This window comes from Etheostoma spectabile, chromosome 16, assembly GCF_008692095.1.
Source record: "Etheostoma spectabile isolate EspeVRDwgs_2016 chromosome 16, UIUC_Espe_1.0, whole genome shotgun sequence".
NCBI classification, from domain to species: domain Eukaryota; kingdom Metazoa; phylum Chordata; class Actinopteri; order Perciformes; family Percidae; genus Etheostoma; species Etheostoma spectabile.
The window spans coordinates 13,515,488-13,531,536 of record NC_045748.1 but is presented as its reverse complement, the minus strand read 5'-3'; the positions used below and the strand labels follow the sequence as shown (position 1 = coordinate 13,531,536).

Below are 16,049 nucleotides of genomic sequence, written 5' to 3'. Positions count from 1 at the left end.
TGTGTCTGTCCTAGAGGATGGAGGGGTCACCGGGGTTCACTGCGGTGATGGAAACACTTCCCTGCTCGGCCCTGACTCGACTTGTTTAATTAACCACTTTGGGAGGACCAGTGTCTTCCTTTCAAGGTAAACACAGCCTGGAAAGTCCTTTCATTAGGACTTATTGTATCTGACCTCTGTGTGTCCAGTACTATGTGCGGTTTCCCGTTCAATGCAGTAATGACACTGCCACACAGAAAGGCATACAAAAATGTCCCAAGCCTTTCAGAGCTCCCATTCTCTGTAACTTCTCTGTTTCTATGTTCACACACCTCACTCATCTCTCTGATTCTCTCTGCTAGATTTCGTTTTATTTCACAGCGTGGCAACTTCATTGATCCCACCAAGACACAATTGCAGTTTCACGGTAAATTAGGCAAGGCACCATTGTACTTTTCCTCTTCTCATCTCTCATTTTCTCCTTTGTGCTCTCTTACTGTACCTTGTGGCCTTATTACACAGCACACAAACAGATAAGAAGCATAGACATAAATAACATTTATCCTATTTTTCACATTTGACTTCTAAGGGACAAACAGATCTCAGTGCTCCTTAGGGCAAGCAAACTCCTCTGAGTGATGCCTCTGAACAAGCAGATCAAACGTCTCTCCGCCGCCTAGCCTCTCTTCCTTTCTCTCTATTTCGGTTGCCTTCTTTCATGTTGGGGAACAGTGGCTTAAGTGGCTCTATTGGAGCTCTCTGATGGGCTCTCAAATGAAGCCTGTGTGAGCTTGGGAAAGAAATGGGTTTGCTCTGAAGCTCAGGCACCCGCGGCGCCCCCTGTCGTGTGCTCTGTGATCTGTGCAGGGTCCAATGAAAGCGGAAGACAGTGGAAAAACAAAGTATGCCAGGCTGGCAGGGAAGAGGTCAAGAAAAAAATGGAATGGGATGATTCATGCAACTTGGTTGGTTGGAGCATTTACATCTAATTTCAGTGGATGAGAGTTTTATACATGCAAAAAAAACATCAAATGTATTCACAATGGAAGGAGGACATGAAGAGAGGAACGCATGGACCTACAACTCCCCCATGTGGACATCCTGCAATAAAAAACTTTTTGAGAAGTGTTTTTAAAATCCTTCCGTCAGCACACATCCAATGGAATATTCCAATTTTATTGGCAATATACAGTAACCAAAATTGCTGCAATACTGGCATGATTGTGTATCCACTACTCTGAGAATTATCTAGAGTTATTAACTAGAGTCCATCCTACCTCTATTCCCAATGAAATGCCTAGCAAAACCGTTTAGTTTGTTCTAGCTTCAACAATTCGCCTCTGAATTATTCATATTACTTTAAGATTTCTGTTTGTCTTGTATCTTCCTCATTCACATGCAGTGTAGCAGGGCCCTTGGCTTTTTTCTGATAGGCTTATCTGAAAGTTGTTTTAGTCACTGTGTGTGGTAGTTGTGTGTGTGTGTGTGTGTCTACCAACACAAGTAGATCTGGGGTTTTGTATGTGATTTGCCTTTTTGCCAGCAGAGAGGATCAGTAAATCACAAACACATGGTCTTACTCACTAAAACTGGAAACGGAGCCTTCTTCTTTGGCTCTGTTTTTTGCACCTGTCTGTTTCTGTGCTGTTTATCTGCACTTTTTTATATCTTGTTTCCCGAATAATCATGCGCTTTCAGTGTGAAAACAAACACACACTGTTTAGTGCAGGTGCCAAGTGTTAATTATTAGATGCCACTCAGATCAAATGTTTTCATTTTCTTTCCTCTAATTACAGTTTGCAACAAGTGTCCCTTAAAACTGTAATACATTTTGCATAAACAGTGTTTCTGAAATTTTATCATCAATTTTATCATCTTTTACGCTTCAAAGAACTTATAATAGTTGCAGTATTGAGACTTTGTGTTTGTTGGTTGTGATGTTCTTTTCCCCCCCACATAGGTCTACTGTAGATAATAAGGTAGCCTATTTGGACCCTATGCATTGTGTTGCCATAACGATTAAATATGTTCCAACCACAGAAGCCTGTGTTCAATCTTGCAAAACATGTCTGCTACAGTGAACCAGTATCACTCTTCTCTTCTGATGTATTGAAATATAATTTCTTTTAGTAGTAGTAGTTAATGTATATATGTATATAGGCTACAGTGTATATATATATGTATAGGTATGTGTACAGTGTAGTCCTACATATGTGTATATGTGCATACATATATACATATATATACTGTATATACAGTATATTAAATATATATGTATTCATACTGTATATACTGTGTGTGTATATATATATATATATATATATATATATATATATATATATATATATATACATACATACAATTAAAATGACAGATAAATAAAGTCATGTACTTCTCAGCACAATCTTCCAATATTTTTATATGCAATTCAAACAAGAATAATAAAGTAGTAAAGTAGTCTCCAGTACAAATGCCTCCACAGTGACTGAAGTACAGTACTTGAGCAGGCTACATCGTACACCGGCATTGACTAGGCCTACATGCTACATAGCATTAGCACAGCATATGATGTTAAATTAAAGGTGATCAAATAATGTCACGCTAAATAGGCTATAGGCAGTGTTGTGATGGAACAAAGTACAAATACTTTGTTACTGTACTCACTACTGTACTTAAGTAGAACTTTTCTTGTGTCTGTATTTAACCTATTTATATTTTTGGAAACTTTCGCTTTTCCTTCACTACATTTCCCATTAGCCTCTTTGAAATGTTTTCGTATGTTGAACAAAAACATTAAAATTCTTGTTTCTGTTTTTCTCTTTGTTAATGTCAGACTTTTAATTTGATGTTTTAAAAAGGTTTGGACACCCTGAATATTATGCTTTACTATAAGGAAGCCACAATAAAGTTCATAATCAAAGTTTTTTCTTTACTTTCACTTCTAATAATTAAGTACTAGCCTACATTTAATATCAGAAAATCAATTTTGACACCAGTACAGCAGCCTAAATTTTTAGATTAAGACTTTAACTTCTATCAAAGTCTATCAAGTCTTTTTATAATAAAATATAATTGTAATTGTTATTCTCCTCTTATTTCGTGAATTCCCAGTTTTAAATGGCCGCTCGAGGCTGAAAGAAGTTGTGTTTATATGCTAAATACACCGAAGCCGATTATGACCCGAGCCCGGAGGCAGGGCAGCGGAAGGTAAACCTGCAATGTTATTGGTCGCCTTCATGTCAGGAAGTGTCAAGCAACCAATTGAACGGCGCGGAGATTTATCTCTGCCTTTGACCGTCCGACGTAAAGTACCTGTCAACACAATGCACATCTTCTGTAAAGGTAATGAGTTTTCTGAATGTTTTTCTCTCACAGTTCAGCTGTTTAACCGGTGCTGTAATACTTGTAAAAAAAAAAAAAAAAAAAAAAAGACGGAACACTAATCATCCCCGGAGACAGTCGCAGCGGTTTTATGAACGAAGTGTGTCCCTCTTTTATTATCTGCCCCAGCCGGCCGGACATTGGGAATGGCATTTGTTGCCACTGGCAGGATGGAGTGGCTGTGGCAGCGGTGCCCTAAAGAGGCTGTCTTCCTCTCTGTCTTTCGGTCGATGCTGCTCGTTTCATGTTTGGTAAGATCCACTGTCATTATTCCATACGCGTTCATGATCATTTCACATTTGAAAAGTTTGAGAAAAGTCCTAAGTAATCCCTAACGAGAAGGCTTTGCCGTCGGGAAACGCTAAATGGTTATTTCTTGCGTTTATTCTCTAACATATTTGTGTTAGGATTTACGCGCAGCTATGTCTGGCTGTGATGCTGTGCAGAGAAGTAGGACAGATTATAAATTGGTCACTGCGCCCAAGCCGAGGCCTATACTCATTTATCTGTGACAGACAGCGCCAAATAATAAGAGGATGAATACTGAATCTAAGCCAATCCAAACATGCAATCCGTTCAGAGGACAGTAGATAATTAAATTGAGTTATAACTTCGTCTCATCCAAACCTAAAACAACAAGATACAGCCAAATGTCCAAATAATTTATGTCAGATACAAAACATCATCCCGGGATGCCACAAACATGCATCTTAAAGCCTGTTAGGTAACTCTGACATTTCAGCCCTTTGAGATGTCCCTTATTGCACCCACACCACACCCAACCCCCCTGTATAGCTCTTGGTCCTGTCCGTGTCCATGTATCCTGGGTTGCAGTCCATCGGGGTCCAGCTTCATTCAGCCGTCACAGGGAGTTATGTACCAGGCCACCACTCTGTTCTTCTTATCAACAGTCCCAACAAACAGGCAGCCAAGGACATTGGCAGGTACAGTAGTAACACCCTACAGGTGATATCTCACAGTCTGCATCACACTTAGGGCTGAGCGATTACTCCTTTTCAAATCAAAATTGCATTTTGAAATAATACGATTAGCTAATCGAATGTGAATATATAGTCGAATGTTTGGTATAACATTTTTTATTCCCTTTTTGTATTAGTAGATTTACTGTTATTCAGAAGATAAATGCTGGAACAATGTAACATATCACAGATTGTTTACAATAATGCCCTCTTTTTAGTGTATTTTTCATTTATTTTTTGTTACTTTATGTAACAAGATCATAGAAGGTGCAATATGTAGATGCTGTTATTGAACATGAGGCATATCAGATCTGATTTTTTTTTATAATTATAACTTCAGCTTTTGTGATAAATGTTCCATGTTTATTATAAGAAAGTGCTTATTGCTTATCGCTGGCAATTCAATATTCTCATCCTTCCACAAGAATATAGAGCAGTTTTGATGGTGTCTCATGTTATAATGTTCCATGACATGTTTAACCTGTTACACAGTGAATATTGAACTTTAGCTGTTCTTAAAAAAATACTAACAATAGCATATCGAATCGTAATATCTGGCCAAAAAAAATCATAATTTGATTTTTTTCAACAAATCCTTCAGCCCTAACACTACTGTAGCGCTTTGAAAATGAAGGTAAATTTGGGAACACAGGGTTTCACTTGTGATGTTAAATGATTCAGCTCAAAAACATTTAAGGAAATAGTTCTACATTTTGGCGCCTCTAAAGCTCACTAATTAGTTAACATGGCATTTTATGTCTGGTTTGTTTCAGTGTTCACAAAAAAAAGAAGTGTAAAAACTTTACTGAAAACTCTGCTGGTTTCCTGGCACTGCACCTGGCCTAGAAAGCCACAACATTTTGTTTTTACACTTTCAGTTCATGCACAGATTAAACGGGATAAAACATTTTAATTAGTGAGCTTTAGAAGTGCTGGTAGGCAATTTTCTTTTTAAATCTTTGGAGAGAGCCACGCCACCTGTTACCCCTGCCTCCAGTCTTTATGCTAAACTAATCTAACCGGCTGCTAGCCCAAATTCATATTTACCATACAGACATGAGAGGCATCAGGGTCTAACTCTCAGCAACAAAACAAACAAGTGTACTTCCCAAAATACTAATACAACATCAAACTATTCCTTTAAACTGGATGCTAATTAAATTCCTTTGCGCATTTCAAAGTCATCAACCAGACATACGGTAAAGTTTGACTTTTCTGTCTGGAGAAGAAATACAGTCCTGTCAAACCCGCAGCGCTGTGTTTGCACTCTCATTTAGTTTGTTGGCATTTTAGCAGCATGTAAATGAGCTCTATTTACCACGTGTCAAAACAGAAGGTATTGGTGCACAGTACGGTTTGTCAGATATTTAAATCATCTCCTTCAGAGACACATGTTAGAGGAGGAGGAGGCAACACTGAGTTGGTAATATACTATCATTTCAGCTAAGCAAAGTTTTTCATCTTATTTGAATCATAGTGCATAAAAGTCTTTTCCTGCAACCTGCTTGACAAGCAACATAATGCCGGGCTCAGTTTCATGCTGTAAATGATAAACACCTTGTGGCTTGTAAGCGTTTAATTTGTCTATCCTCTCTTTCCACGCCAACCCCCTCCGTTTCCATCCCCGCTCCCTACCATTCTGTCTTTGTTTTCCAGGGCGATCATGGAGAGGCGGCTGGCGGCCAGTATTAACATTCTCTCCAGGACCTCTACAATGTAAATCATATTTGCCCCCTACTTTGACACAACTTCGTACCCTGCTGAGGCACCAACACACAGACTCGCTTAGTTATAACGTTCCTCACATGTGCAGACACTTGCGCACACAAACACATATGTTCTTTTTTTTTTCTCTCTCCTACATAGCTGGTTACCTAGGAAACCACACAGTGAATGGGCTGCATGTGAATGCTTTTATCAGTTTTCCAATCACTAGATACTGAGTGGAAGTTAGCCTTCAACATGGTCATACGTTGATATACGTGGATTAGCTTTCCTGTTAATGCATAACCACAAAAGTAACAAGGAAGAAAGAACTGAAAAGAATGGAGAGTAACCGAATAGAAAAGTCCGCGTTAAATCTGTTAACTAAACAGAGCTTTAGATAAAAATCGAGGATGTGGTTGGATTAGTTTAGGGGGTGATGGAGGTGGTGTGTTTGTTGTGTGAATGAGTGCAGACGTGTAATGAAGAAGTTTCAGTTATATCCAGGCTTATTTAGGCTTACACTTCAACATTTGTTTTGACATTTTATGTTTAAATATGGGTTGTTAGTTTGGGTTTTGCTGTCTTTCACAAGCCATATGAAAAAGCAACGTGTTTGAAAGCAAAGAGGCAGTTTTGCACTTGACATCATAAAAGCCTATCTGGAACAGTTTGACAGTGTCACTGTAAATCATAGCTGCCGTAATAGATGGTCGGGCAAGTTGTGATTGTTGTGTTCTTTTGGAAAATACAGTTTTTTATTAAAGTTTTTTTTTTACTGAATTTAAAGGCTCTACACCCTGTACAGATATTTTTCAGCCCCTAGTAATTGAAAGGATAACTACTGTTTTTTTCAACCTAGACTATATTTTTCTATGTTTTTGGGTGTAAGTGACTGATGGAACAACAATCGTTCCATCAGTAATAATAATAATCTGAGCCTGTCATTGGCAAAACAAACACTTTTGTGAAGGTAAATACAAGCTGGATGATTGCCCTATTAACTTACATTGTAGCTTGCTTTGCCGCTGCGGACTGCAGCGATTTTGCTTAACACTGGATTAATGTCAAAGATTGTTGTTCCCATCAGTCACTTAGACATAAAAACATAGGAAAATAGGGTCCAAGTTGAAAAAACGGTAGTTACCCCTTTCAAAGTACTTCATGTGCATGGTTCAGTTCTAATTTCTTTGGTTTTCTGGTTCTTTAGGTACTATTGGAACGGTGAAATCCAGGACGCAAGTGAAGTTCTAATGGTAAGCTAAATGACAAAGTCCTTTTATGATAAACATGCTCAACAGGCAAGCTGAAATACTAAGCCGACTGTAAAGATGAAATGTCAATGTTGTTGCAGCTGGTGAAAACAAAGACCTCCAGGATCCAGCAAGTCATAGAATACGTGAGGTGAGAGGTTGCTTTATGTGGTGGTTATTTCAGACGATCTCAAACTGTTTCAAACCAACTTTATGCTTAAAGCTGTAGTGCGTAATTTCTGTCGCCCACATGAGGAATTTTAAATAATGACAACAACACTGTTGGTGCATCCACATGACACAAACCTATGGTGGTTGGATACCACCCTCAGCCATCCTCCACACACTTGTTAGTAGCCGAGGAGGACACGGAAGATTCAAAAAACATGATGGTAATTATCTATGCTGGAGTTTCTTTGCACGAAAGGCGTCGGATGACTCCATTTTATGAACACATCCATACTGAGAAATACAGAGAGAGCTGTATGGAGCTGATAGTCTTAATTAGCTTTGTAGCAACTCATTAACATCAGAAGTTACGCACTAAAGCTTTAGGCTGTGCATTCTACTGTAGAAATGCTTTAAAGGATCATTGCGGTTGTTTTTAACTTGGACCTTATAGTGTACTTAAAATTACTCCACTCTTAATAACAAAAAGGACCTCCAATGTTCCACTGCACTGGTCATCAAAACTGGGATCAAACAATTACATGATTTTATTTCTAAAAATAATTTGTCATAATATATTGTTTTCACTCATTTGTAGTTGCTGTGTGTAAGAGAAATTAAAATAGGTGTAAGAAGGTTTAGTTGCTTCAGCTTGATGACGTCAAGTTTGACATCACAAAAATGGGAAATATCTGCTTTTGAATTTTTTGTTTAAAGTTTGTCATTATGCAACCAATAGTTTTTATAGATTATATTTCATTGGTATAGAATTGCAGAATTTACTGGATGTTCTCATTTCACATATACATTACTTGAAGAACTTTCCACTACAACACCATCAAATAACCGTTAAGAGTTCTTCGTCCACATTTCCGCTCATTTAGCCATTTGTGATTGATTGCTGCTTCTTTCTTTGCCACAGTGCAGACACTCTTCTCACTTGCTCTCTGCTTTACTGTTATTGTTGTTACTTTTTAATACTTCTTCCTACTTCTCAAACTATGGAATCTTTAAAAACATTTCCTTTCTACAAAATATTTTGAGAGTATGATTTATGAACAGTAACTTAGAGGTGTAGCTATCTATAAATGGAGCCATACCTTTCCCAAGACTCACTGAGACAAAATCAGTGAATTAATGTGTTCTACCTGCTGGGATAATCTGTGTGCAAAACCTTAAGGTCCAAGACTGTACTCCCACAGAGGGCACATTATGTGGATTTTGCTGAGTCTACTTCAACCCGGGACATCTGGGGCATAGCCAAAAGGGGAATAAAGGCCCTCGGCAGTATAATTGGAAAACAGGTTTGAAACATTAATACATCTTCTTTCGACTTAAGTGGAGATGGCACATGTTGTGGAAAGGGGGACAACTAATCTAAAGACACAATTCAACCTGTAACTCAAGTTGGGGGAGAGACAACTATCTGATCAATAAACACAGCAAGATGAATCCTATTATTGTACATGTTGGGGCCAAAGATATTTGCAGGAATTTATAAGTCAGGATTTTATTGATCTTTTTCAATGAAATCTGTGTGGACGAACTGGAAGCCCAGTTTGTTATTAGTGGACCCCTGCCAACATTCATCAGAGGGATCAAAAGGTTCAACAGACTCTTATCACTGCACACATGGCTCAGCAAAACCTGCAGTCGGAAAAGGATCAACTACTTATACCTTCAATCTGTTCTGGAGATGTAGGTATCTTTTCAGGCCGGGCAGCCTCCACTGAAGCAGAGCTGGAGTTAAAGTACTGATGGACCACGTCTGGTTGCACTGAGCAGCCTTAGCGCCACAAGGACAAAACATCACTGCCCTAATGTCAGCGTGTTAATAATCTCGATTTTGCCAGACCTTCCTCCACAACGCTGCAAAGGATGGTCTGGCTAGTCCACTCAGCATTCCGCGATGGGAGAAAAATGCGCTCTGATTTATTGGCATTTCTTTAAACCAATCACATCGTGTTGGGCGGTGCTAAGCGCGGAGTGAAACCATGATGCATCTGCAAAATAGCCTCGGGAAGGAACTTGTTTTGGTGGAACGTGTACGTTCAGAAAACTCTGAATGTCTATATAGTCTACCTAGCTGTCTAGATTTACCCTGCAGAGACCTGGGGAGCAGTTAACCATTTTAGTAGTTATAGTTTAAAATTACAACACAAAGAAATATTCAGTGGAATTACAGGCTGAATGAGAGCAATCCCGGAAGTGGAACGTGGTGGATATCGACTAGCGTGTTGACAACCAGCTCATCTCCTAATTCTTCCTCCCTTCACTTTCCCATCTCCCCTGGCTCACCCCTTTTAAGGCGCTGACACACCCACCCGATAATCAGCCGTCGGACAGTCCTCGGTGAACTATGTTTGTAAAATACAACATCGTATTTTGAGCGAGCCGCCATTATGGTCAGCTTTGAATCTCCTGGACAAGCCAGATCCATGTGACGCGTTCGTCATTTCCAGGTTTAATTTTTTTGGCGACAATACAGATTAGCACCGCCTGCTGTTATGGAGATGTATTATGTCTTGTGCACGAGCAGAACGTATGCTCAAGTCTGCGTCGCTTTGGTATGTTCCGAGGCCCTTCTGGACCGACGGGAGCCGAGTGATCAGTCCAACTGGCTTTTCTGGATTAGGATAGGATAGGATTCTCTGATAGAATGGGAGCACTGGTTACTGCTGGCATTAGTTCACTCCCTGCTCACTGGCACAGCATTTGCCTCCACCCCAACCAAACCCATTCTGTTATTCCAATCTGTTTCCAGTCGTTGTGCTCATTTTGTGAACGGCATGTTCCTTTTACTCTTTTTGACAAGTAACAGAAGGGCCAAAATGTACTTAACAAAATGTGCTCTTATCCAATAGCAATTATTGTCTGCCTTCAAAAACATGTTTTAAATTGACAAAGAATGCTTTTAACAATTTAGCTTTAATAAATGTCAGGTCTTTGGCAGGCACATACTTTTAGTTGATAATTTGATTATCAAGTACAATCTGGATTTGATGTTTTTAACTGAAACTTGGTTAGACCAAGTTAATGGTGAAGCGTTCTTATATTCTTAGCATTAAGTCAAATCCTCACAACTTTGGTTTTAGGAGTAAAGTGCATTAGAAAGGAAGTGGAATGGCCAATTTGTTTAATAATTTGCTAACACTTTACAATAAGTGTCACGAAAACTAAGGGAGCAAATGAATGAAAAGAATGAACGAGGAACTAACTGCAAGTTCCATTTAGTAACCATTACCTAATCCTAAACTTCTAATCACATTTTATAGAGTAGCTAACACTAAATCCATAATTAGTTTATTGAGAAATAAGTGAGAACCAAATTAGGAACTATTGATAATTGATTGATCCTTAAAAAGTATAATTAAAGTACAATTATAGTATAAAGTAATAATTATTTCTAATGGAGCACTATATGGTAGATAATGACGACTTACTCGAGAACAGCCTTGGAGATCATATATGTATGAATCATTAAGAAATTAGTTCCTAAATATCTGCAGTTATCATTTAGTTCCCGATTTGTCCCTCACTCGATTCTCAATTAACTAACCATTAGCTTTTTTTTTATCAAACTCGATTAAGAGTTACTCATTAACTAATGGTAATGCCAATAGCAGTTAGTTCCTCATTTGTTTCCTGGTAACTTGTCAAATTTTGTGGACCTTATTATAAACTGTTAACAATAATTCTTTCCAGCGCAGGCAGATGTCTAAAAGGAAATGTGCTTGTTTTGAACATGTTGCTCTTTAAATTCCTCAGATCCATTTGTATACTTAATCATCTACAGTTGCCACTTAAATACTGTGGAAACGTTTTGGATGACTTTGCTGAACAGCTACTTCTGCCTTCAGGCTTTTTTGAATAATGTTTTAAATGCAGGAGCTCAGATCTGCAAATAGTCAACACGTCTCTACTCTCAGGCTATTACCCACAGGCCCTGAAAACTGCAGTTAATAATAGTGCATTCCATTTGTACTTGAAACTCTGATTTTCCGAGGTCAAAGTCAGAAACACGCCCCCTGACCTCAGATTATATTTTATTATATTTTTACTACCTTTGTGTCTTGTATAAAGCACTTTGAATTGCCTTGTTGTTGAAAGGTGCTTCACAAATAAATTGTCCTTATCTACTACAGATATAAGTTGCCTCTATAGTGTTCATCTAAATAAAGAAATTGTATGTTCTATCTGACATGTTTGTGTTGGTCCCTTTTAAGGTCTGTCCACCCCTATGAAAACCCAGAAGTCCTCAGCTTCCCAGTGGAGGACGGCAATCTGGCTTACATGAAGTGGATGGATGAAGCCATTCCGGAGGACTGATACATCATTAAAATCAGAGCCGATCTCTGCATGGACTGCAGCCGAACAGAGAAACTGAGCCATGCCTGCAGGCAGTTAAAGGCTTCGGATCGAACGGTTCAGAAAGCACTCTATTGAACAAAAGTTCAGTATGTGACATTTATGCTATTTTATGACTCTGACCTTTTCATTGTAAGTTCCACCATGTACAGTAAAGATTTTATTTCACTCCTTTTAAAAGAAGTTTTGTAACACAGTCATAGAACATACTTACTTCTGATGGCTTTGCAAGTGTCAGCTTACTCTAAATAACAGTCCCAGTTGACCAGCCAGTTTTGAAACTATAGTGGGTTGTTTCTGTGGCCCCCATGAGGAATTCTAATGACAACACCACTATTGTTGCATCAACATGACACAAGCCTTCTGTAATCACGCCCTCAACTCTCCTCCACGCGGTTGCTAGTACCAAAGGAGGATTCGGAGGATTAAAAAAACATGATGGACTCTTCAGAAGATCAGAATTCAGAAGATTCAGAATTATCTTCACTCGAGTTTCTGCACACGAAATTTGCCTGACGACAACATTTTTTAAACACAGTCATGCTGAGAATTACAAAGACTGTTGTGTGGCACTGATAGTCTTAATAAGCTTTGGATCAACTCATTTGGCAATGATTTGTATATAACAGGCTTTCATTAATATAGAAAAAGTTACACACTAAAGCTTTAAATCAATAAGCAAGTAGGTAACTATAACAGCACTTTGTGCTATGTCTCATTTATCTCTACTTGGTTAAACTGGCCACAAACCAGCTTTTAAAATTGGATGACAATTTAAACAGCCTGTGGAAAGTAACCATAGAATAAGTGAGATATGACATTTAATTTATCCATTACTGCTTGTACATTGCTGCACCTCATGTACACATAACACTAATGGCAGTAATCTTTGAGTATTTGCATTTGATGATGAATGCCCTCTAGTTCTGCTTTTTACCTCCGCCAAGGAGGTTGTGTTTTCGGTTTGGTTTGTCCTTTTGTTTTTTTATCAGAATGCTCCTGGCCCGATTTTAATGAAACTAAGTGGAAGGGTGTAGCATGGGCCAAGAAGGAACCCATTCAATTTGAGATTGGCTCTGAATCACAAGGCGTATAGATAAATTATTTTTCAATTTTGTTAACTGTGCAGGGTGTTTCTGCTGCGTTCATGTGGTGTCGGAATTTTCAGTAAAATGACTTCCAGACTGTGAACATTCACAGTGCATTAACAGGGAAGATGTCTGCGTTCTCTGAATGCCCTTCTAATTATTTATGTATTTAAATAAATTGACATCACTCTTGTCGGCGGCCATTAAAGTTTGCCTTAAAGGTAGGTTTAACGTAGTTTGTCCTGGAACATATTGATGTCATGACTTATACTATACTGATAATAACTATAGTTATTGTAATTGGTGTAGCATAGACATGTTCTGCCGGTTTTTGGACTTAAGATTGCCCATACTATAACATTACTTCATACTAGTTATTGTTATTAATTTGAAAGTCAAAACTTTTCTAAAGTTGTTCGCTAAAACGTGAAGGCATTCCAAATGAGAGAAACTTGAGGAGCCACACTCAGACAGGACAACAAAGCAATCTACCCACAGTTCAATGGATTATTGATCTGTCAGGCTAGAAGTTTTACTTTATTGCCTTTAGTACTGTATTTACAAGTAAAAAAGGCAATACTGCTGAATTTCAGTACTCCTTTTGCTCCTGGTTAGCACAGGTTGTAATAATAAAAAAACCACCTCGCCTCAAATAGAGCTTCACCATACTACGGAAGATAAATGAACAGTTATGACTGACAGCTCTCTTTGTTATTGCCTACTTGACCCAGTCCCTCCTTTGTATTTCTAACAACTAATTATAAGATGTTTTAATTGTTTTGTTGGCATTGTGAAGAAACTGATGCTGATCCGAGCAGGTCTCATTTGGATAACACATCCTCGATTTTGAAAGGTGCCAATGGAGTAGTCTTGCCTAATAAAACTTAAATTAAATCACAAAAACAAACTAATTTGGTCATCAGCTCTCAGCTACACTTCATTGGAGATATGGTACATGGCCACAAAGGTTTAATTAATTACATATTCAAAGATTTACAACAAATTTGGTTTCACCATGTCATATTTGCGGTTATACAGGTTAGCCATGCATGCTTACCTCGTTAAACAAAGATATGCATTCAGTCTGCAGAAAAGTGTTTCCGGCATGAGGCCCTAACAAAAGAACTGCAGACACAGTTTGGTCAGCGTTGTGTCTGTGGAGCCGAAATAATCCTCCCCATCAGGTTCAGAGATCAGGCCATGTAGTGTGTGTGTGTGTGTGTGTGTGTGTGTGTGTGTGTGTGTGTGTGTGTGTGTGTGTGTGTGTGTGTGTGTGTGTGTGTGTGTGTGTGTGTGTGTGCGCGTGTGTGTGTGTGTGTGTGCGCGTGTGCGTGTGTGTGGGTACCCATTCACATACATGTGTGTGTACAAGACATGTTTGTGTTTGTGTGCCTTTGTGAGTAGTTATGGCCGACTAGTGATCAATGGAACTGTGGAAAATAAATATTGTAGCAAACAAAAACAAAAAAGTATCTTGCAATTTTATTAAATGTTCAGTAGATGGTGGTGTTTCAATTCACATAAAGACATTCTGCTGTTACTTTTTCTTTTTTTTTCTTCACATCTTCATTAAAGTTTATACAACACAAGTTTATAAATACACTATATGTCACTATACAATTACATTTTTAAATAATGACATTGTAGAAACATGTCTTTAGTATACATTAAACATTCATGCTCAAAACAGCAGCCTATTTTTCACATGTAGTTACATATCATCCCGTTCTGTTCCATTAATCAGATCACAATTATTTTATAATAAGTGCAGCTGAAGAAGTATTTAGACTAACAATTAAGTGTGCAATTAAGTTGCATCTAAATATCACTCTTTGAACCATAAACAATCAACAAATAATAATCTCAAGTCGTAAAACATAAAAAATTGTAAACAAAGCCATCAAATAAAATTAAGTAAAAACATATTTAAATTCCACAAACATATTTCACTAATGGCTGTAGGCTACATTTAAACTACAGCAATTATAGTTGGTATACATCAACATTACTTGGGCTTCTTCTCAAAAGACAATCTATGCGTAATGAATGACAACATCAAAAGTTACTTTTGAGGCACTTAGCAAAGTAATCTTATAACCGACCATAAGTAGCCTAGTTCCAAGTCTTTTCAATAGTGGATTTGATTATTCTTTATTTTTTATAGCCTACTTGGCACAGTGAAGACATTATTATTAAGCCATAAGTATATTCTAGCATCAACAATCTACCCTCATTCCACTGTTACCAGGCATTCACATTGGAAGGTTAGGATAGCCGATTGGTCAGGTGATAGGACCTGAACAAATCGGGTGCCGTCACCTTGCACAAGCATAGACACCTGGCCAATAGTAGCTTGAGAATGCCATTGAAAGGCGGGTCTTGAAGTTGCGTGGATTCCATAATCACGCCTCACTTCCACTCCTCTTCTGCCAAGAAGTCATTTGAAAGAGGTTTGGGAGCCTTTCTCTTCCATTTTACATGAAATGACATTCAACCTCATACAATGAGCTAGTGTGAAGATGAATTTTACATAGTGAACAATGTGTCTTTCACATGTACTGTATTAGTATCATTATTATTGCTAAGTACCAATTCCAATGAGCACTGGTTGCTGTACATTCAACATTAGTTTTCACTTCTTTACATAAACACTTTGTGGATTGAAACTCTCTTAAACACTGTAACAGTAATTATTTGACTGAATCTCTCTGTTCTTCTGTACAGACCTTCTACAGTAGACTACATTCAGTCGGCTTACTGTAATTGGTCAATGCAGCTAAAGAAACATCATACTGTGGGCTATATTTTTACATAAATATAATCGAACTTGTGTAAACACAGACATATGGCTGGCTCCTTTTCTTCCTCTGTGTCATTAAATTCTCCATGGGAAGCAAAGTAAGGGACAGGATAATTAAGAACAAGCTGATAACATGCTCTCACTGAGAAATTCAATAAACTGAGGATAATAACACACACACACACACACACACACACACACACACACACAAACTTTTTTTTCATAGTATCAAATTATAACAAAAGTTGTCTTGAGACACTACAGATAGAACAGGTCTAGACCACACTCTATAATTTACGAAGCTCCAACAATTCTAGTAATTCCCCCA

The 16,049-nt window shown here is 38.1% G+C and overlaps 1 protein-coding gene across 2 annotated transcripts; it reads left to right on the top strand.

The window, feature by feature from the left end:
• The first annotated feature begins 3,200 nt into the window (after nt 1-3,200).
• zgc:63972 (protein CutA homolog) lies at nt 3,201-12,259 on the top strand. 2 transcript variants are annotated; one of them, XM_032540010.1, is made up of 7 exons: nt 3,201-3,321; nt 3,490-3,611; nt 4,156-4,304; nt 5,997-6,056; nt 7,255-7,300; nt 7,399-7,448; nt 11,692-12,259. In XM_032540010.1, the coding sequence occupies exons 1-7, from the start codon at nt 3,216-3,218 to the stop codon at nt 11,792-11,794; spliced, it is 636 nt and encodes a 211-aa protein (XP_032395901.1). In that variant the 5' UTR covers nt 3,201-3,215; the 3' UTR covers nt 11,795-12,259. The 2 variants fall into 2 exon arrangements, with proteins under 2 accessions (XP_032395901.1, XP_032395902.1); XM_032540011.1 differs by lacking the exon at nt 4,156-4,304 and having other exon boundaries at nt 3,251-3,611.
• The last annotated feature ends 3,790 nt before the right edge of the window (nt 12,260-16,049 follow it).

Bases quoted from the DNA above. Each gene is read 5' to 3' on its own strand.
- zgc:63972 (XM_032540010.1), top strand. From the start codon at position 3,216: ATGTCAGGAAGTGTCAAGCAACCAATTGAACGGCGCGGAGATTTATCT. The intron at 3,322-3,489 runs GTAATGAGTTTT...TATCTGCCCCAG, and splicing joins AATGCACATCTTCTGTAAAG to CCGGCCGGACATTGGGAATG. The intron at 3,612-4,155 runs GTAAGATCCACT...CCCCCTGTATAG, and splicing joins TGCTGCTCGTTTCATGTTTG to CTCTTGGTCCTGTCCGTGTC.